At 52.1% G+C, this 23,572-nt stretch overlaps 1 protein-coding gene across 1 annotated transcript in view; it reads right to left on the reverse strand.

Moving 5' to 3' along the window:
• Positions 1–4,184: 4,184 nt before the first annotated feature.
• LOC142759108 (vomeronasal type-2 receptor 26-like) overlaps positions 4,185–23,572 on the reverse strand; it is a 31,751-nt gene continuing 12,363 nt past the window's right edge. Inside the window, exons 4-6 of the mRNA XM_075860975.1 lie at positions 5,487–5,702; positions 5,212–5,335; positions 4,185–5,092 (exon numbers count right to left, since the gene is read on the reverse strand). Coding sequence (XP_075717090.1) covers positions 4,185–5,092; positions 5,212–5,335; positions 5,487–5,702 — 1,248 coding nt within the window. The remainder of the gene's footprint in view (positions 5,093–5,211; positions 5,336–5,486; positions 5,703–23,572) is intronic.

Genomic DNA, 23,572 nt, shown 5'->3' on the forward strand with positions numbered 1-23,572 from the left:
CGTATAATTTTTATTTTTTTATTACATTAAAATTGTATTTTCCGCGCGCCGAGCATGTACTGTCAAGGTTGCTGAAAGAGTTAGTGCAGCCCATTAACTCTATCAGCACCCTGGACAGTAGCATGCTCGGCGCACGTAAGTGACAGGTTCGGTCCGAACTATTTCGGTCCGAATCAAACTTTTTTGTGAAATTCGGCGAACTAGCCGAACCGAACTTTTGATAAGTTCGCTCATCTCTAATAATATATTAAGGATCATTTTAAAATTGGGATTCTCCCAAAACACCAGATTATAAAACCTGAAATATTTTTGGGCATTAAAACAGCGAAGTAATATCACATAAATGTGAATATGACCCTGATAAGATAAAGGGACGGAGCTGTGAGGTCAGGAAGTGACGCTCCAAGTCAGGGATGGAAATCCCCCTCATTCATAGGCGCAGTAAAGTAAAAAAATATGAAGTCTCTGCCTTTTTCTCTCCAAATGAACTCAGACAAGATGCTATTAGCCAATCTGAATATCTTCCTATCCAGCCAAGGGACGAGCTACTGAAAACAAATAATAATTGAGGAAAAACAAAAGTCTTAAACAAACAGATTCATTTAGATGAGGATGGACCAGATAAACAACCACTATTGGCAATCTATTGACCGGTACTTTGGCCAAGAGTTTATCACCACAATTTAATAAGTAGATTGGACGATATGCATTCAGTGACAAAACATCTTTCCCCTTCTTAAGAATTAGTGTTATATTTGATTCTAACATAGAAGGGGAAGAGCATCTTGTTCATATGAAGATTCCAAGACACTTTTGAGTTCCGACAACACGGAGGTCTGGAATTTAGAATTAAGTTCAAATGGGAGCCGATCCCCGCAGCAGGCTATGCAATTGATTGGTGTATCGAGTACGGGTCCTTTTACACTGGCCCATTTTGGCCATAACTACGAGAATCGATCGAGGAGTCAGCTCATTGATTAGCGCTCGTTTGCTCCTATTACAAGGAGCTATTATCAGTAATGTTTGGGGACGAGCACTCGTTACTATGATCACTAGTCGGCATACATTTCTATTGTGTTGGCAGCATGTCTCCCTGTTTACACACCAAGGTGTTCTAACGATAATATTTTATGTTGCATAAACTATACACAGAGCAATGATCAGGAACAAGCGTTCTGTGAATGCTCATTTGCCCAATTATTGGCCCGTGCAAAAGGGTCCTAGGTCTCCTTAAACATCAGAAAGAGAAGGTCAGGATACATTGTTAAGACACTTCTCCATCTTCCTTGTTTTATATCTAGCACCCAGGTCATGTATATTTCTGTGACAAAAACCAAAGCAATCTTATCCCGATTATTATGAACTTTATCGTCCCTATCGCTTATTGCCAAGATGTTGTGTCTACCAGCCTGCTCCCAAACATATTAACCAGGAACTTACCTAGCCTCCCGCTTCATCATACCTCCCTCTCCAAGAGAAAATCCAAAAACTCTGTGCCTTTATGTCTAAAAACTGATGTAGATTATCGTGTGCTTTTTTACTATTTTCTTGATGATCAGTCCCCTAATAAAGACTAATAATCTCAAAAGCTATTTGTCTATGTGTATCCTCCCATATTGGTATTTAAATTCAACCAGTAGAGGTTCAGCTTAAACTGTGGTTTAACATAAGTTTTGCCAAGTTCCAATGTTACCAGTAGAGGGCAGTGGTCGGAAATAACTCTAGATTCATAGGACATATTTTTAATATAAGGTGTCATAAAAAGATTTACTAGGGCCATGTTGATACGTGAAAAGACCTCATGAGATTTGTTAAAATAGGGGAAATTCAATTTATGCTGTATACAGTAATCTCCACACAATCTGCCAGCCATACTCCACCATCATAGTTTCCAAAGAATAGAAATGCGTCCTAATATTGTGTAGACCAGCCTGCCTAGGAACTTACCTAGCCTTCCCGCTTTATCACACCTCCCTCTCCAAGAGAAAATAAAAAAGTCTGTGCCTTTATGTCTAAAAATTGATGTAGACTATCCTGTGCTTCCATCCACTTCTCTTTCAATATAGAGAACTTATGTACAAAAAAAGTGAATTTCCGCCTTATTGAGTTTACATTTAGGCGGAGTCTCCTCATTAGCGTTTGATATTTTACATTCTACATTTTTCTTGATAAACAGTACCTTAATAAAGCCCAATAATCTCAAAAAACTATTTGTCTAGGGGTATCCTCCCATATTGGTATTTAAAATCAACCAATAGGGGTTCAGCTTAAACTGTGGTTTAACATAAGTTTTACCAAGTTCTAATGTTACCAGTAGAGGACAGTGGTCAAAAATACCTCTAGATTCATAGGACACATTTTTAATAGTAGGTGTCATAAAAAGATTTACTAGGGTTCTGTTGATACGAGAAAATACCTCACAAAATTAACAGGATATCATAAATTTATGCTGTATACAGTAATCTCCACGCATTCTGCCAGCCATACTCCACCATCATAGGTTCCAAAGAAGAGAAATGCATCCTAATGCCATGTCCCCACAGACTTCTCCTATCCCGTTCCTCATCCGGAACATTATTAAAGTCATCTAATTCTATAAGTGTTAAGCCAAAAAATAATACCTATATATTAAAGGTCATATATCAATGAGTATAGTTGCACATATGGGACCCCATGCATAGAAACACCAAAAAGTTATCCCTACATGCTACAATAAGACCAAATCAAACGTATCTTAGAAAAATACAAAAGGACTTTATTGAAGACAAACAACACAGTTGATGAAGACACTTTAAAAATTAACACCCATAAAAACAATGTAAAAGCAGTACAAAAAAAGGACAGTGTTGAATATAAGGCAGGGCAAACAATGGTGGTGCTATGCATACTATATCATAGAATATAAAGTATTTACCATGGGTATAAATGTACTTGTACCAATCTACCACAGCAAATGCCTGGAGTATGACCACAAAAAAATGTATGGTAACAATCATGGGAAAATCACTGAGACCTCAGAATATGCATACCAAAAACCCACCATGAGCCATTCCACTGCCACAACACTGTCAGAACACCCCAACGCGCGTTTCGCACCTGGCTTCGTCGACGTAAAGTGTCTTGATCAACTGTGTTGTTTGTCTTCAATAAAGTCCTTTTGTATTTTTCTAAGATACGTTTGATTTGGTCTTATTGTAGCATGTAGGGATAACTTTTTGGTACTTCTATAAGTGGATGTGTGGTCTTGTCCTTAAGAAATAGTTGTAGCTTCACAAGGACCGTAGAAGCAAAGGGGGAAGGGGGCACATAAACACAAGCCATAGCACACTTTGTATCCTTAGGGTTGCAGAACAAGATAATATACCGGCCCTCATCATATATTAATTGTGAAATAACTTGACACTTGATATCCCGATGTCTTTATACACTCACCCCTCTGGAGGAGTTTGGGTAACGAGACCTGAATAGTTGAATTATCCATCGTTTGGACAATGAGGAAACTCTTTTCTTTGTCAGGTGTGTCTCCTGAAGGCAAACTATGGTCGGAAGGTAGTGTTTTATAAATTTAAATATTGTAACCCTTTATAGTCTACTGCCCGGACCGCGCACTTTCCATGATAAAATATTTATCAACATATTTCATAATAGGACAAAAGAAAAATACCTCTACTTCCCTTCTCCTCCCAAACCTTCCCCCCTCTCAAACCTACCAGTTGACCAGCTGGTGTGTTTTCCACCAACCACTAGTCCCTACACTGAGCATAACACCCACACTCCACGCCCCTCACCAGACCACCGCCAACCCAACTAAGTAGTACAAAACACAAATAGTACTAAACTCCACCTAGTGTCATTATCATACAAATTCCCTAAACACATCTCAGAAAAAGATCAACAATCACAAACATCCCTTGAATGTAAGAGAGACACGCTTCACTAAACCTGGTAACCAGAACTGAACTCTTGTGTTTTCCCAATAGAAAAGTTTAAACTACAAATTGCAGAGCTATGTAAAAAACCAACATGTCCAAATATTGTCCAGAGCCTTCCAAGCCTATCATAGAGAATATGTTTTATGAGACGAAGCTAAGTATTATATTTATCATAGTTATATAAACCACATGTTCTCTATGTTGTCTCATCATCATCCATCATCATCTGAAAGTGCAGACTAAATAATTATCTCATCTGGTTCCTCCCTCCAGTAAATGTGTTCTTGAGTTCAGTTCTGGTCTCCATAGGATAATGTAGCATTTTGGGAAGAATATACACCCTAAAAGTCCAGCACTAGAGGTTAATATGGCAAATATCTCCACAGCCACCATGTATTTCCCTTTGGTACTCAGATAAGCCGGGATCATGGCTATCCAGACACTGCAGAACACCAGCATGCTGAAGGTGATGTACTTGGCCTCATTAAAACTGTCCGGTAACGTCCGAGCTAAAAAAGCTGTAATAAAACTAACAGCTGCCAAGACCCCCATATAACCCAGGACAGAGTAGAACCCAATAACTGAGCCCTCATTACACTGAACAATGATCTTTCCCTGATAGGAGTGTATGTCCAGCTCCGGGAAGGGAGGTGCTAAAGTCAACCAACCCATACAGATCATTACTTGGATGGATGAGCAGAACAACACCAGAGAATTTGACCACTTGCTTCCAATCCAGCGTTTCCAGGCACTGCCGGGCTTGGTGGCTCTGAAAGCGATGCAAACCATGACAGTTTTGGCCAAGACACAGGAAACAGCTACTGAGAAGAGGATTCCAAATGAGACCTGACGTAGCAGGCAAGTGATGTCCACTGGATGTCCCAGGAACAAGAAGACACAGAGGAAGCTCAGCATGATGGAGACCAGGAGAAGGAAGCTCAGGTTTCTGTTATTGGCTTTCACAATGGCCGTGTCTTGGTACAAAATAAAAGTCACAAGAATCATGAATGTAAGGAAACAAAATATAATAGAAACCAGACAAATAACCAGGACGATTGTGTCATCTGTGTAGGAGAGAAATTCCAGCAATCTAGGAACACAACGATCCTTCTTCTCATTGGGCCAGTTGAGCTCTGTACATTTCATGCAGCTTTCACTGTCTGGGAAATAGAAGAATAAAAAACATCAATATAAAGAATATTCAGTATCCAAAATGTGGTCAATATACCTTCCCACCATAATGATCAGTGGAGAACACCTATTTCTAACGTCTTCATACCTGTCAAGTTGGATATTTCTCCCGGGGAGCACTGGACACAATCATAGCAGCAGGAATAGATTCTGGACTTTGAGACTTTCCGGGTTCCTGGTAAACAATTCTCTGAACACTGAGATTTGGGGACCTAAGGAAAAGACAATCAGAACTTATTGTTTGCGTAGATATTTCTAAGATCCTTCTAAGATCCTGAGAACATAATACATTGATCATCTATGATGGAAAGATAAATAGTCTACTGCACATCCTACACTGACCCAGAGCAGCCTTCATCTCACCTTTTTGATGTTGTTCTTCCAGAAGATCCTCTCTACGTTGATATTAAATGTAGAATGGTTTTGTATTGGGTTTGTAGATCCAACATATATTAATACAAGCGATCCGTTCTTTAAAATGAGCCAATTCACAATGGAATATTGTGCAGCGAAATCTCCATTTTCATAGAAGAGACGATTTCCATTAATATCTTTTTGGCTTCCCAGATAATGGTGAAGCTGTGAGAATGAAAGAAGCAAATGTGTCTTGTTGTTTCCAGGAAACCATTCACATTCATGTTTAATGTCTTTTTCTACTGAAGTGCAAAGAGTCGCTGATAAACCAGAGGGGAACTGTACATGTCCCATAAGACTTACTGTAAAGTATCTGGACAATAAAGAAGCCACTGGTTTGTCTATGTATAAACATGAAAGTCAAATCTGGTCTTGGCATTGAGATACCTTAAAATATGACACCAGTGAACCTCATCCAGCCACCTCTGCAGGGCAGTGATAGCGGTATGTCACCAGGCTCTGACCGGTACACTGACAGGCAGAGGCTGCTTATCTGGTAGGACATGTCGCTGGATAGGGCTTAGTGTAAGGGATTGTCTGAGCTCTGCGACTGCATACAAAATTATCAACTTAATAATGTGCCTGCTATATTTGGTTAAACATTTAATTAACCTTCCCCTAATGTGATGGCTGGAGCTGCTTCCATTTAGTGGGGCGTGTGATGTTTTCTGGTATCGATGATGTTGATTCTGCGTCGGTAAGTCTGGAGCCCAGTCGTATCTTTGGTAAGTTTGAAAAGAACTCGCAGCAGTTTGTTGTTCCGACTTACATAAAGGGGTTTTCCCATGAGGGACATTTATGACATATCCACAGGATACATCATAAATGTCAGATAGATGTGGGTCCCACCTCTGGGACCCGCACTTATCACTAGAACGGGGTCCCCTAAACTCCGTTTTACCTCTCTGTGTTCTGGCTGATTTTCAACCATGAAGAAGAAGGAATCAGCGTGACTCGCTGAGGTACGTAACTCCCATATATTTACACAGAGAAAAAGGAGTCAGACACGACTATTGAAACCACAGATGGTAGTGTAAAAAATACGCAATACGTAGAATTTAAGATGGTAAAACAGGCATTGGCATGGCTTAAATTTACAATAACTTTTTATTTGAATCAATGCTGCGTATCTGTCTAAGTGAATGAATGTTTGCTATGGCAATTCTCACACATCCTACATCATCAGTGTATAAGGAATGTAGTCACAGACTAGAAGAATGCAACCTAGCATGGTAACCAGGAATAACTAGCCTAATAGATAACATGTCAAACTTCCCCAGAATCAGGAGGTAGAAAAATGGAGCTACCACAGCATGAAACATGCCTTACCCATGGGTGTCATCATATGGCCCAAAGAATGAGACAGTGCTCCGACGCGCGTTTTGCAATATACAGCTTTTTCATTCTGTGGTATCTCCATTTTTCTACCTCCTGTTTCTGGGGAAGTTTGACATGTTATCTATTAGGCTAGTTATTCCTGGTTACCATGCTAGGTTGCATTCTTCTAGTCTGTGACTACATTCCTTATACACTGATGATGTAGCATGTGTGAGAATTGCCATAGCAAACATTCATTCACTTAGACAGATACGCAGCATTGATTCAATTGAAAAGTACTTGTAAATTCAAGCCATGCCAATGCCTGTGTTTCCATCTTAAATTCTATGTATTGTGTATTTTGACACTGCCATCTGGGGTGTTTATACTATTATATACATGGCCCCTATATAGACATGATTTTGGTTCCTCTGTAGATTTTTATATGTCATCATCTTTTAAATTATTATAATAAAATTGATATTTTCTAATTTTCAATAGTCGTGTCTGACTCCTTTTTCTCTGTGTGAATATATGATATTGTGGAGTCTCTACTCCTGTAATAATCTTTTTGGACTCCTGGGGGTGGTAAACATTACGATGGTATCACTTAGCAATTTATTTGACCTGTGAGATTTGTTGTTATTACGTAACTCCCATAGTAGTGAATGTCAGTAACAGAAGCCGCGTAGCATGCAAGTTACACTGTTTCCTTATCTACTATTCAGTTTTATGGGACTTAGGGTTTAGCTTAGCTCAGCGAGCTACGCTGTTTTCTTCTTCATGGACGGAATTCACAAGCTCAAGCACAACACAAAGAAGTAGAACCGAGTTTAGGGGCCCCGTTCTAGAGATAGATCTGGGACCCGGAGGTGGGACCCGCATCTATTGGACATTTATTACATATCCTGTGGATATATCATAAAAGTCCTTGATGAAAAAAAAAAACTTTAAGTCACTTGGACGTCACTTTAAGTAGGGCGTGCAGACGGGACCAAGGAGGGAATGACATGGCGGCAACGTGAGGTCGGGGCGTGCTATGCCGAGATTGGACCAGTCCAGTCACCTGACCTCACGTCACTCATCCGGAGACCTGCATACATGAAAGTCTGTGTATAAAACACTCAAAATGAGGTGCATATAAAGATTTCTGCATACACTGCTCACCCTGAGAGCTGCGTACATGGATGTAGCTTTATATACAAATACAGCAATGCCCTAGTACTGTGGTCTCCATGATCTGCTCTTGGCCACAGAGGGAAAAAAGGCCGTCAGAGTCACCTCGGGGCGTGCTGTGACAGGAGTGGACCAGTTCAGTCACCTGACCTCACATCACTGACGTAAGGTCAGATGACTGGACTGTGCAGGCCCGGGACTGGACCAGTCTGGTCACCTGACCTCACATCACTGACTCCTGTCAGGTGACTGGACTGGTCAACTCTTGGGCTGGCACAGTCCAGTCACCTGACCTCACTTCACTGATTCAGGTCAGGTGGCCAGACTGATCCACTCTTGGATGAGGCTGGCCGGACCAAATGATCCCTCGGGCCTTATACGGCCCGTGAGCCGGAGGTTCCCCACCCCTCTATAGAAACACAAACATTCAGACACCAAACCCCCTAAATTGTTCAATAACCCAGACCAGATCCCTAAGCAAATTCAGACCCCAGGCCCATATATGAACTCAGACCAGTAAATTCATACCCCAGACCAGACTCTAGAATACATACAGATTCCAGACTAAACTTTTGCAGTTCCCAGATCAGAGTCCCCTAAACAAATACAGACCCAGAACAAGCACCCAAAATAAATACAGACCCCAGACCAGTCCATCTAAATACAGAATACGGACCCCAAAACCTGTCCCCCTAAACTAATACACACTTCAGACTTGAGCTTCTAAATGCAGACCCCAGACCCCCTAAACTTATACAGACCCCAGACCGGCCCCAATATACTTAGCAGCTCAATCACTTTTATATGTAGTCTTGCTGCTCTACTCTCTTGTTTAAGGACCTGCCTACATGGTCATGTGTCCTTATGTCTGCAGGTCCTTTCGTAGGACCAGGGGCAAATGCATGATTTTTGAAAGTGGTTTCCAAACGTATACTTTTAAAACCAAGTTATTTTCGCCACGCTCCCACTACCCTCTGGTTTTTAGACCATTACTTATCCACCAGCTTAGCCCTTTATATTACAAGCTCTAATAAAAAGAGGGCTAGGCTAGTGGATATGTTCTGACACTACTGGTAGCGTAAAAATCCGGCTAGATAATGCTTGTCATGCCCATGGCCGCGGGCCGTCAGGTTTACTCACCTCCTGACGCCCACAGCCATGGATCTGCGAGCGATGGCCCCAGTCTCCTCCTCAGGAGACACCAGCGCTCACTTCCGCTCACCTCGGCCGTGTCCCGTAGGGTACGCGCGTACACTCGTGCACGCTCTTAAAGGGGCAGCGCGCACACCAGACTTTTATGTTTAATTAGCCCATAGCATTCTGTACTAAAAGAAGGGCCCAGCCCCTTCCTCCCACGCCTGAGCGTTGTTGTCTTACCCTAGTTTGTCTATGCAAATGGTCTCCTAGTGTTTCCCAGTTCGCAATGTTCCCTTTTCCTGTATCCTGTAACCTGTATCCCGTGCTATCCTGGTCAAGTGCCGTGCTGAGCTGAAGTCGTGCTGTGCTGCATACCATGCCTGTCTGCTACACCACGCCTGACGTCTATTTGCTGCCTAGTCCCAGCCGAGCCTGCCTTGCTATTGTCCGAGCTGCCACAGGTACCCTATATGAACTATTTACTGTAACCTGCACCCTGTTGGCCAACTGACATACCGCCAAGTTGGTACGGCCCAGTGGGTCCACAAACCCACCGTGACAATGTCACACTCAGTGCCCCTTGTAGATAATGCCCCACACTACCCCCAGTAGAAAGTAGCACACACTGCTTCCTGTAGATAGTGCCACAGTCTCCCTTGTAGATAATACCACACATTGCTCATTGTAGATAGTGCCATAGTGTCCCTTGTAGATGGTGCCACACTGCCTCCTGTAGATAGTGCCACACACTACCCCCTGTAGATAGTAAAATACACTCCTCCCTTAAATAGTGCCAGAGTGCCCTCTGTATATTGGGCCACACACTACACCCTATAGCTAGTGCCAGAGTGTCCCTTGTAGATAATGCCACACACTGCCCCTATAGATAGTGCCACACATTGCCTCCTGTAAATAGTGCCAAACATTGCCCCTATAGATAGTGTCACACATTGCCCCTGTAAATAGTGGCACTAGTATTTGCCTAAATGCACTGGACATACGACACATTCACTTCCAAATCACAACAATAACAACATTTAAAGGAAAGGAATATTAGGCTGTTTAAAAAAATAGCAGTGCCGGCATGTTTCTTTAACCCCTTCCTGACATTTGACGTACATGTACGTCATGGAAAGCATTGACTTCCCGCAAAATGCCGTACATGTACGTCAAATGTTTGGCACCGGCTCAGAAGCTGAGTCGGTGCCATCATCACCGGATCTCAGCTGTATCTTACAGCTGACATCCGACTGTAACGGCGGGGACCGAACTATTAACCCCTTCCCGCTTTAGCCACTTTTGACCTTCCTGACAGAACCTCATTTTTCAAATCTGACATGTTTCACTTTATGTGGTAATAACTCCGGAATGCTTTCACCTATCCAAGCGATTCTGAGATTGTTTTCTCGTTACACATTGGACTTTAAGTTACTAGCAAAATTTGCTCGATATGTTCAGTATTTAATTGTGAAAAACACCAAAAATTAGTGAAAAATTGCAAAAATTTGCATTTTTCTCAATTTAAATGTATCTGCTTGTAAGACAGGCAGTTATACCACACAAAATTGTTGCTAATTAACATCACCCATATGTCTACTTTAGATTGGCATCGTATTTTGAACATCCTTTTATTTTTCTATGACCTCACAAGGCTTAGAACTTTAGCAGCAATTTCTCACATTTTCAAGAAAATTTCAAAAGGCCATTTTTACAGGGGCCAGTTAAGTTGTGAAGTGGCTTTGAGGGCCTTATATATTAGAAACCCCCAAAAAGTCACCCCATTTTAAAAACTTCACCCCTCAAAATATTCAAAACAGCATTTAGAAAATGTCTTAACACTTTACACATTTCACAGGAATTAAAGCAAAGTAGAGGTGAAATTTACAAATTTCATATTTTTTTGCAGAAATAAATTTTTAATACAATTTTTTTTATAACACAGAAGGTTTTACCAGAGAAATGCAACTCAATATTTGTTGCCCAGTTTTTGCAGTATTAGGAAATTGCCCACATGTGGTCGTAGCGTGCTACTGGAATGAAGCACCGGCCTCAGAAGCAAAGGAACACCTAGTGGATTTTGGGGCCTTATTTTTGTTAGAAGGGCTCTTGCAGTGACAAAACAGTAAAAATCCCCCAAAAGTGACCCCATCTGGGAAACTAGACACCTCAAGGAAATTATCTAGGGGTGTAGTGAGCATTTTGACCACACAGGTTTTTTACAGAAATTATTGGAAGTAGGCCGTAAAAATTAATATCAACATTTCTTCAAAGAAAATGTAGGTTTAGCGATTTTTTTTCTCATTTCCACAAGGACTAAAGGAGAAAAAGCACCGCAAAATTTGTAAAGCAATTTCTCCCGAGTAAAACAATATCCCACATGTGGTAATAAATGGATATTTGGACACACGACAGGGCTTAGAAGGGAAAGAGCGCCATTTGGCTTTTGGAGCTCAAATTTAGCAGGAATGGTTTGAGAGGCCATGTCACATTTACAAAGCCCCTGAGAGGACAAAACAGTGGAAACCCCCCACAAGTGACCCCATTTCGGAAACTACACCCATTGAGGAAATTATCTAGAGGTATAGTGAGCGTTTTGACCCCACAGGTTTTTTGGATAAATTATTGGAAGTAGGCTGTGAAAATGATAATCTAAATTTTTTCAAAGAAAATGTAGGTTTAGCTAATTTTTTCTCATTTCCACAAGGACTGAAGGAGAAAAATCACCGCAAAATTTGTAAAGCAATTTCTCCAGAGTAAAACAATATCCCACATGTGGTAATAAACGGATATTTGGACACACGGCAGGGCTTAGAAGGGATGGAGTGCCATTTGGCTTTTGGAGTCCACATTTAGCAGGAATGGTTTGCGGAGGCCATGTCACATTTACGAAGCCCCTGAGGGGACAAAACAGTGGAAATCCCCCACAAGTGACCCCATTTTGGAGACTACACCCATTGTGGAAATTATCTAGGGGTATAGTGAGCGGGCCCTGATCGCAGACAAACACCCCTACGGTATGCAGGAGCTGCTGGATGCGCATGCGCAGTGGCCTCTGCTCAGAGACAAACACCGCTACGGTATGCAGGCGCTGCTGGATGCGCATGCGCAGTGGCCTCTGCTCAGAGACAAACACCGCTACGGTATGCAGGCGCTGCTGGATGCGCATGCGCAGTGGCCTCTGCTCAGAGACAAACACCGCTACGGTATATGCAGGCGCTGCTGGATGCGCATACGCAGTGGGTCAACCAACCGCTGCGGACATTGACAGTCTCCCCCCTGGAACTCTGGCCCGGCCTCTGCTCGCAGACATACACCGCTCTACGGTCTGCCGGAGCTGCCGACGCGCATGCGCAGTGGGCCCCACTACCCGCGGCGGACAGTGACATTCTCCCCCCTGGAACTCTGGCCCGGCCTCTGCTCGCAGACATACACCGCTCTACGGTCTGCCGGAGCTGCCGACGCGCATGCGCAGTGGGTCAACCACCCGCTGCGGACAGTGACAGTCTCCCCCCTGGAACTCTGGCCCAGCCTCTGCTCGCAGACATACACCGCTCTACGGTCTGCCGGAGCTGCCGACGCGCATGTGCAGTGGGTCAACTACGTCGCTCTGGAGCTGCCTGACAGCCCCGCTGACATGCCACCTCCTAGCCAACCGGAAGTACATGGCAGGCGGCTTGGGACATAGTGGGGCTACCCGCCGCCGCTGTGGAGCTCATACACTGTAGCCCCCCGGGTAATGCACAGCTTGCACACGGCTCCTCTACCCCGGGCAGCAATGGTCAGCACACGCCCGCACATACACTCTGGAGTGGCCTGACAGCCCCCGCTGACACGCATCCTCTTATCCGACCGGAAGTACATGGCAGGCGGCTTGGGACATAGCGGGACTACCCGCCGCTGCTGTGGAGCTCATACACTGTAGCCCCCCGGGTAATGCACAGCTTGCACACGGCTCCTCTACCCCGGGCTGCAATGGCCAGCACACGCCCGCACATACACTCTGGAGCGGCTGGACAGCCCCGCTGACACGCATCCTCTTAGCCGACCGGAAGTACATGGCAGGCGGCTTGGGACATAGCGGGACTACCCGCCGCCGCTGTGGAGCTCATACACTGTTGCCCCCGGGCATGCACAGCTTCCCCACGGTTCCTCTGTCCCCTCCACGGGTGCACTCAGCAGGCACAACCCGCTTATACTCCCCGCTGCTGCTGCCAATAATGATGATGACCATAATGATCATGATGATGCGCAAAGGGTTATCTCCCTGCGGACAGTGCCACTATCGCCCTGGAACTCTACCCTGGCCTCTGCTGCCGTCAAACACCGCTCCCGTTACCAGCAAATGCTGCTGCTGATCTATGATGATGATTGATGATGCGCAGAGGGTTAGCTATCGGCGGACAGTGACACTCTCGCCCTGGAACTCTACCCCGGCCTCTGCTGCCATCATACACCGCTCCCGTTACTAGCAGATGCTGCTGCTTATCTATGATGATGGTTGATGATGCGCAAAGGGTGATCTACCAGCGGACAGTGCCACTATCGCCCTGGAACTCTACCCCGGACTCTGCTGCCATCATACACCGCTCTAAAGCTGCAGCTGCTCACTCACAGAGTCAAAGTCCCAGCGGACAGTGCCACTCTCGCCCTGGAACTCTACCCCGGCCTCTGCTGCCGTCATACACTGCTCCCGTTACCAGCAGATGCTGCTGCTGATCTATGATGATGATTGATGATGCGCAAAGGGTTATCTACCAGTGGACAGTGCCACTATCGCCCTGGAACTCTACCCCGGCCTCTGCTGCCGTCATACACCGCTCCCGTTACCAGCAAAGGCTGCTGCTGATCTATGATGATGATTGATGATGCGCAGAGGGTTAGCTATCGGCGGACAGTGACACTCTCACCCTGGAACTCTTCCCCGGCCTCTGCTGCCGACATACACCGCTCCCGTTACCAGCAGATGCTGCTGCTTATCTATGATGATGGTTGATGATGCGCAAAGGGTGATCTACCAGCGGACAGTGCCACTATCGCCCTGGAACTCTAACCCTGACTCTGCTGCCATCATACACCGCTTTAAAGCTGCAGCTGCTCACTCACAGAGTCAAAGTCCCAGCGGACAGTGCCACTCTCGCCCTGGAACTCTACCCCGGCCTCTGCTGCCGTCATACACCGCTCCCGTTACCAGCAGATGCTGCTGCTGATCTATGATGATGATTGATGATGCGCAAAGGGTTATCTACCAGTGGACAGTGCCACTATCGCCCTGGAACTCTACCCCGGCCTCTGCTGCTGTCATACACCGCTCCCGTTACCAGCAAAGGCTGCTGCTGATCGATGATTGATGATGCGCAGAGGGTTAGCTATCGGCGGACATTGACACTCTTGCCCTGAAACTCTACCCCGGCCTCTGCTGCCGTCATACACCGCTCCCGTTACCAGCAGATGCTGCTGCTGATCTATGATGATGGTTGATGATGCGCAAAGGGTTATCTACCAGCGCACAGTGCCACTATCGCCCTGGAACTCTATCCCGGCCTCTGCTGCCGTCATACACCGCTCAAAAGCTGCAGCTGCTCACGCACAGAGTCAAAGTTCCAGCAGGCAGTGCCACTATCACCCTGGAACTCTATCCCGGCCTCTGCTGCCGTCTTACACCTCTCTAAAGCTGCTGCTGCTCAAGCACAGAGTCAAAGTCCCAGCGGACAGTGCCACTATCGCCCTGGAACTCTATCCCGTCCCTGCTGCCGTCATACACCGCTCTAAAGCTGCTGCTGCTCACGCACAGAGGCAAAGTCCAAGCGGGCAGTCACACTCTCGCCCTGGAACTCTATCCCGGCCTCTGCTGCCGTCATACACCGCTCTCAGCTGCAGCTGCTCACGTACAGAGTCAAAGTCCCAGCGGACAGTGCCACTATCGCCCTGGAACTCTATCCCGGCCTCTGCTGCCGTCATACACCACTCTCAGCTGCAGCTGCTCAAGTACAGAGTCAAAGTCCTAGCGGACAGTGCCACTATCGCCCTGGAACTCTATCCCGGCCTCTGCTGCCGTCATACACCGCTCTCAGTCAGCCCCTGCCTTCCCCCCCACCAGACCTTCCCGCAATCTCCCTGGAACTCCGGGAGGGCATGGGGACGCAGGTTGCTCCCGCTGCCCCCCAACCGGACCCTACAACAATCACCCTGGAACTCTGGCCCGGCATGGGGATGCAGGTTGGTCCCACTGCCCCCCCCACCCCACCGGACCCTACAGCAATCACCCTGGACCTCTGGCCGGGCATGGGGATGCAGGTTTCTCCCGCTGCCCCCCCCCACGGGACCTTCCAGCAATCACCCTGGAACTCTGGCCCGGCATGTGGACACAGGTTGCTCCCGCTGTCCCCCCACCGGGACCTTCCAGCAATCACCCTGGAACTCTGGCCGGGCATGGGGACACAGGTTGCTCCCGCTGCCCCCACCGGGACCTTCCAGCAATCACGCTGGAACTCTGGCCCGGCATGGGGACACAGGTTGCTCCCGCTGCCCCCCCCCACCGGGACCTTCCAGCAATCACCCTGGAACTCTGGCTGGGCATGGGGATGCAGGTTGCTCCCGCTGCCCCCCCACCGGACCCTACAGAAATCACCCTGGAACTCTGGCTGGGCATGGGGATGCAGGTTGCTCCCGCTGCCCCCCCACCCCACCTGACCCTACAGCAATCACCCTGGAACTCTCGCTGGGCATGGGGACACAGGTTGGTCCCGCTGCCCCCCCACCGGGACCTTCCAGCAATCACCCTGGAACTCTGGCCCGGCATGGGGACACAGGTTGCTCCCGCTGCCCCCACCGGGACCTTCCAGCAATCACCCTGGAACTCTGGCTGGGCATGGGGATGCACGTTTCTCCCGCTGCCCCCCCACCGGGACCTTCCAGCAATCACCCTGGAACTCTGGCTAGGCATGGGGATGCAGGTTGCTCCCGCTGCCCCCCCACCGGACCCTACAGCAATCACCCTGGAACTCTGGCTGGGCATGGGGATGCAGGTTGCTCCCACTGCCCCCCCCCACCCCACCGGACCCTACAGCAATCACCCTGGAACTCTGGCTGGGCATGGGGACACAGGTTGCTCCCGCTGCCCCCCCCCCCACGGGACCTTTCAGCAGTCACCCTGGAACTCTGGCCCGGCATGGGGATGCAGGTTGCACCCGCTGCCCCCCCACCGGGACCTTCCAGCAATCACCCTGGAACTGTGGCTGGGCATGGGGATGCAGGTTGCTCCCGCTGCCCCCCCTCCGGGACCTTCCAGCAATCACCCTGGAACTCTGGCCCGGCATGGGGACACAGGTTTCTCCCGCTGCTCCCCCCCCCACCCCACCGGATCCTACAGCAATCACCCTGGAACTCTGGCTGGGCATGGGGACACAGGTTGCTCCTGCTGCCCCCCCCACCGGGACCTTCCAGCAGTCACCCTGGAACTCTGGCCCGGCATGGGGACACAGGTTGCTCTCGCTGCCCCCCCACCGGGACCTTCCAGCAATCATCCTGAAACTCTGGCTGGGCATGGGGATGCAGGTTTCTCCCGCTGCCCCCCCACCGGGACCTTCCAGCAATCATCCTGGAACTCTGGCCGGGCATGGGGATGCATGTTGCTCCCGCTGCCCCCCCCACCCCACCGGCCCCTACAGCAATCACCCTGGAACTCTGGTGGCTGGGCATGAGGATGCAGGTTGCTCCCTCTGCCCCCCCGCACCGGACCCTACAGCAATCACCCTGGAACTCTGGCTGGGCATGGGGACATAGGTTGCGCCCGCTGCCCCCCCACCGGGACCTTCCAGCAATCACCCTGGAACTCTGGCTGGGCATGGAGATGCAGGTTGCTCCCGCTGCCCCCCACCGGGTCCTTCCAGCAATCACCCTGGAACTCTGGCTGGGCATGGGGATGCAGGTTGCTCCCGCTGCCCCCCCCCCCACCGGGACCTTTCAGCAATCACCCTGGAACTCTGGCCGGGCATGGGGATGCATGTTGCTCCCGCTGCCCCCCCACCCCACCGGACCCTACAGCAATCACCCTGGAACTCTGGCTGGTCATGTGGACACAGGTTGCTCCTGCTGCCCCCCCCCCACACACCGGGACCTTCCAGCAATCACCCTGGAACTCTGGCCCGGCATGGGGATGCAGGTTGCTCCAGCTGCCCCCCCACCGGGACCTTCCAGCAATCACACTGGAACTCTGGCCGGGCATAGGGACACAGGTTGCTCCCGCTGCCCCCGGGACCTTCCAGCTATCACCCTGGAAGTCTGACTTCAGAAAAAAAAAAACTTGTGTTTTTTTTTTCTTCCCGGAGAAGGTAAAAAGAGCAGCGGACCGACCAGCCAGCGAGGCCGACGGGGACATCCAGGGCAGCGGCGTGAGAAGGCCGTTTGGTGCCGCTATCTCCCTGAAACCCGCGGCTTTTCTCACTCGAGGGTGGCGGAGGCTCACACAGGGGGCTGCCCCGGCCGGGATGCACAGTTCCCTCACGGGTCCTCTATCTCTCCCCACCCGGCTGCACTCTGCAGCACCGGCCACTCACATGCATGACGAGCGGACCGGAAGTGCTTGTCGGGCGGGTGGATGTCGGGAGTCGCCGCGGGCGCTCTGCAGCTCGTACACGGCTGCCCCCGGGCATGCACAGCTTCCCCGTGGCTCCTCTATCCCCCCACGGGTGCAATAGGCAGGCACACGCTGCTCATACACGGAGCTGGCTCACCGCCGCTGACATGCATCCTTCGCAGACCGGAAGTGCTTGTCGGGCGGGTGGACAGAACGGGACTCGCCGCGGGCGCTGTGGAGCTCGTACAAGGAAGCTGCCGGCATGCACAAGCTCCCACAGGGCCCCTCTATCCAGGCCGCCCATCGCCAGACCCGCCGCTCGTACATTGCTGCAAGCGGTCGGCCGCCGATAGGCATCGGTCACGCCGTGGAACTCTGCCCCGGCTGCCCCCAGGCATGCACAGCTTCCCCATGGCTCCTCAAACCCTCTTTCCCACGGGTGCAATAGGCAGGCACACGCCGCTTATACTCCGTACACTGCCGGGCGGGTGGACAGAACGGGACTCGCTGCGGGCGCTGTGGAGCTCGTACAAGGAAGCTGCCGGCATGCACAAGCTCCCACGGGGCCCCTCTATCCAGGCCGCCCATCACCAGACCCGCCGCTTGTACTTTGCTGCAAGCGGTCGGCCGCCGATAGGCATTGGTCACGCCGTGGAACTCTGCCCCGGCTGCCCCCAGGCATGCACAGCTTCCCCATGGCTCCTCAAACCCCCTTTCCCACGGGTCCAATAGGCAGGCACACGCCGCTTATACTCCGTACACTGCCGGGCGGGTGGACAGAACGGGACTGGCTGCGGGCGCTGTGGAGCTCGTACAAGGAAGCTGCCGGCATGCACAAGCTCCCACGGGGCCCCTCTATCCAGGCCGCCCATCGCCAGACCCGCCGCTCGTACTTTGCTGCAAGCGGTCGGCCGCCGATAGGCATCGGTCACGCCGTGGAACTCTGCCCCGGCTGCCCCCAGGCATGCCCAGCTTCCCCATGGCTCCTCAAACCCCCCCCATACGGGTGCAATAGGCAGGCACACGCCGCTTATACTCCGTACACTGCCGGGGGGGTGGACAGAATGGGACTTGCCGCGGGCGCTGTGGAGCTAGCACAAGGAAGCTGCCGGCATGCACAAGCTCCCACGGGGCCCCTCTATCCAGGCCGCCCTTCGCCAGACCCGCCGCTCGTACTTTGCTGCAAGCGGTCGGCCGCCGATAGGCATCGGTCACGCCGTGGAACTCTGCCCCGGCTGCCCCCAGGCATGCCCAGCTTCCCCATGGCTCCTCAAACCCCCCCCATACGGGTGCAATAGGCAGGCACACGCCGCTTATACTCCGTACACTGCCGGGGGGGTGGACAGAATGGGACTTGCCGCGGGCGCTGTGGAGCTAGCACAAGGAAGCTGCCGGCATGCACAAGCTCCCACGGGGCCCCTCTATCCAGGCCGCCCTTCGCCAGACCCGCCGCTCGTACTTTGCTGCAAGCGGTCGGCCGCCGATAGGCATCGGTCACGCCGTGGAACTCTGCCCCGGCTGCCCCCAGGCATGCCCAGCTTCCCCATGGCTCTTCAAACCCCCCCCATACGGGTGCAATAGGCAGGCACACGCCGCTTATACTCCGTACACTGCCGGGGGGGTGGACAGAATGGGACTTGCCGCGGGCGCTGTGGAGCTAGCACAAGGAAGCTGCCGGCATGCACAAGCTCCCACGGGGCCCCTCTATCCAGGCCGCCCTTCGCCAGACCCGCCGCTCGTACTTTGCTGCAAGCGGTCGGCCGCCGATAGGCATCGGTCACGCCGTGGAACTCTGCCCCGGCTGCCCCCAGGCATGCCCAGCTTCCCCATGGCTCCTCAAACCCCCCCCATACGGGTGCAATAGGCAGGCACACGCCGCTTATACTCCGTACACTGCCGGGCGTGTGGACAGAATGGGACTCGCCGCGGGCGCTGTGGAGCTAGCACAAGGAAGCTGCCGGCATGCACAAGCTCCCACGGGGCCCCTCTATCCAGGCCGCCCATCTCCAGACCCGCCGCTCGTACTTTGCTGCAAGCGGTCGGCCGCCGATAGGCATCGGTCACTCCGTGGAACTCTGCCCCGGCTGCCCCCAGGCATGCACAGCTTCCCCATGATACAGAGAGGCAAAGTCCCAGCGGGCAGAGTCACTCTGGCCCCTGGAACTCTGCCACGGCGACTCTGATCGCAGACTTGTACACCGCTACGGTCTGCACGGGCTGCTGGATGCGCAGGCGCAGTGGCCTCTGCTGGCAGACAAACACCGCGACGGTATGCACGAGCTGCTGGATGCGCAGGCGCAGTGGCCTCTGCTCGCAGGCAAACAACGCTACGGTATGCAGGCGCTGCTGGATGCGCATGCGCAGTGGGTCAACTACCCGCCGCGGACACTGACAGTCTCCCCCCTGGAACTCTGGCCCGGCCTCTGCTCGCAGACATACACCGCTACGGTGTCTGCCGGAGCTGCCGACGCGCATGCACAGTGGGCCCCACTACCCGCGGCGGACAGTGACAGTCTCGCCCTGGAACGCTGCGGCGGCCTCGGACAGCAGGCACACGCCGCTACTGTGTCTGCCAGACAGCCCCGCTGACACGCCACCTCCTAGCCGACCGGAAGTACATGGCAAGCGGCTTGGGACATAGCGGGACTACCCGCCGCCGCTGTGGAGCTCATACACTGTAGCCCCCCCCGGGTAATGCACAGCTTGCACACGGTTCCTCTACCTCGGGCTGCAATGGCCAGAACACGCCGCACATACACTCTGGAGCTGCCGACAGCCCCGCTGACATGCATCCTCTTAGCCGACCGGAAGTACATGACAGGCGGCTTGGGACATAGCGGGACTACCCGCCGCCGCTGTGGAGCTCATACACTGTAGCCCCCTGGGTAATGCACAGCTTGCACACGGCTCCTCTACCCCGGGCTGCAATGGCCAGCACACGCCCGCACATACACTCTGGAGCTGCCTGACAGCCCCGCTGACACGCATCCTCTTAGCCGACCGGAAGTACATGGCAGGCGGCTTGGGACATAGCGGGACTACACGCCGCCGCTGTGGAGCTCATACACTGTAGCCCCCCCGGGTAATGCACAGCTTGCACACGGCTCCTCTACCCCGGGCTGCAATGGCCAGCACACGCCCGCACATACACTCTGGAGCGGCCTGACAGCCCCGCTGACACGCATCCTCTTAGTTGACTGGAAGTACATGGCAGGCGGCTTGGGACATAGCGGGACTCCCCGCTGCCGCTGTGGAGCTCATACACTGTTGCCCCCGGGCATGCACAGCTTCCCCACGGTTCCTCTATCCCCTCCACGGGTGCACTCAGCAGGCACAACCCGCTTATACTCCCCGCTGCTGCTGCTGCCGATAATGAGGATGACCATAATGATCATGAAGATGCGCAGATGGTTAGCTATCGGCGGACAGTGACACTCTCGCCCTGGAACTCTACCCCAGCCTCTGCTGCCGTCATACACCGCTCCCGTTACCAGCAGATGCTGCTGCTGATCTATGATGATGATTGATGATGCGCAAAGGGGCGGACAGTGAGACTCTCGCCCTGGAACTCTGCCCCGGCCTCTGCTGCCGTCATACACCGCTCCCGTTACCAGCAGATGCTGCTGCTGATCTATGATGATGATGATTGATGATGCGCAAAGGGTTATCTACCAGCGGACAGTGCCACTATCGCCCTGGAACTCTATCCCGGCCTCTGCTGCCGTCATACACCGCTCTAAAGCTGCTGCTCACGCACAGAGGCAAAGTCCCAGCGGACAGTGCCACTATCGCCCTGGAACTCTATCCCGGCCTCTGCTGCCGTCATACACCGCTCTAAAGCTGCTGCTGCTGCTCACGCACATAGTCAAAGTCCCAGCGGACAGTGCCACTATCGCCCTGGAACTCTATCCCGGCCTCTGCTGCCTTCATACACCGCTCTAAAGCTGCTGCTGCTGCTCACGCACAGAGTCAAAGTCCCAGCGGACAGTGCCACTATCGCCCTGGAACTCTATCCCGGCCTCTGCTGCCGTCATACACCGCTCTCAGCTGCAGCTGCTCACGCACAGAGTCAAAGTCCCAGCGGACAGTGCCACTATCGCCCTGGAACTCTATCCCGGCCTCTGCTGCCCTCACATACCGCTCTAAAGCTGCTGCTGCTCACGCACAGAGGCAAAGTCCCAGCGGACAGTGCCACTGTCGCCCTGGAACTCTACCCCGGCCTCTACTGCCTTCATACACCGCTCCCGTTACCAGCAGATGCTGCTGCTGATCTATGATGATGATTAATGATGCGCAAAGGGTTATCTACAAGCGGACAGTGCCACTATCGCCCTGGAACTCTATCCCGGCCTCTGCTGCCGTCATACACCGCTCTCAGTCAGCCCCTGCCTTCCCCCCCACCGGACCTTCCCGCAATCTCCCTGGAACTCCGGGAGGGCATGGGGACGCAGGTTGCTCCTGCTGCCCCCCCCCCACCGGACCCTACAGCAAATGACCCTGGAACTCTGGCTGGGCATGGGGATGCAGGTTGCTCACGCTGCCCCCCCTCAGGGACCTTCCAGCAATCACCCTGGAACTCTGGCTGGGCATGGGGATGCAGGTTGCTCCCGCTGCCCCCCCCCACCGGGACCTTCCAGCAATCACCCTGGAACTCTGGCTGGGCATGGGGATGCAGGTTGCTCCCGCTGCCCCCCGCACCAGGACCTTCCATCAATCACCCTGGAACTCTGGCCCGACATGGGGATGCAGGTTGCTCCCGCTGCCCCCCCACCGGACCTTACAGCAATCACCCTGGATCTCTGGCTGGGCATGGGGATGCAGGTTGCTCCCGCTGCACCCCCCTCCACCCCACCGGACCCTACAGCAATCACGCTGGTACTCTGGCTGGGCATGAGGATGCAGGTTGCTCCCGCTGCCCCCCCACCGGGACCTTCCAGCAATCACCCTGGAACTCTGGGTGTCAAAGTCCCAGCGGGCAGTCACACTCTTGCCCTGGAACTCTATCCCCGCATCTGCTGCAGACATACACCGCTCTAAGTCAGCCCCTGCCTTCCCCCCCCCCCACCGGACCTTCCAGCAATCACCCTGGAACTATGGCCGGGCATAGGGACACAGGTTGCTCCCGCTGCCCCCCCCCACCAGGACCTTCCAGCAATCACCCTGGAACTCTGGCTGGGCATGGGGATGCAGGTTTCTCCCGCTGCCCCCCCCACCGGACCCTACAGCAATCACCCTGGAACTCTGGCTGGGCATGGGGATGCAGGTTGCTCCCGCTGCCGCCCCACCGGGACCTTCCAGCAATCACCCTGGAACTCTGGCTGGGCATGGGGATGCAGGTTGCTCCCGCTGCACCCCCCACCCCACCGGACCCAACAGCAATCACCCTGGAACTCTGGCTGGGCATGGGGATGCAGGTTGCTCCCGCTGCCCCCCCACCGGACCCTACAGCAATCACCCTGGAACTCTGGCTGGGCATGGGGATGCAGGTTGCTCCCGCTGCACCCCCCCACCGGACCCTACAGCAAATGACCCTGGAACTCTGGCTGGGCATGGGGATGCAGGTTGCTCCCGCTGCCCCCCCCCCACCGGGACCTTCCAGCAATCACCTTGGAACTCTGGCCGGGCATGGGGATGCAGGTTGCTCCCGCTGCACCCCCCACCCCACCGGACCTTACAGCAATCACCCTGGAACTCTGGCTGGGCATGGGGATGCAGGTTGCTCCCGCTGCCCCCCCCACCGGACCATCCCGCAATCTCCCTGGAACTCCGGGCGGGCATGGAGAAGCAGCTTCTCCCGCTGCCCCCCCCACCGGACCTCCCCGCAATCTCC

The sequence above is a fragment of the Rhinoderma darwinii genome, chromosome 4 (assembly GCF_050947455.1).
Source record: "Rhinoderma darwinii isolate aRhiDar2 chromosome 4, aRhiDar2.hap1, whole genome shotgun sequence".
Lineage (NCBI taxonomy): Eukaryota > Metazoa > Chordata > Amphibia > Anura > Rhinodermatidae > Rhinoderma > Rhinoderma darwinii.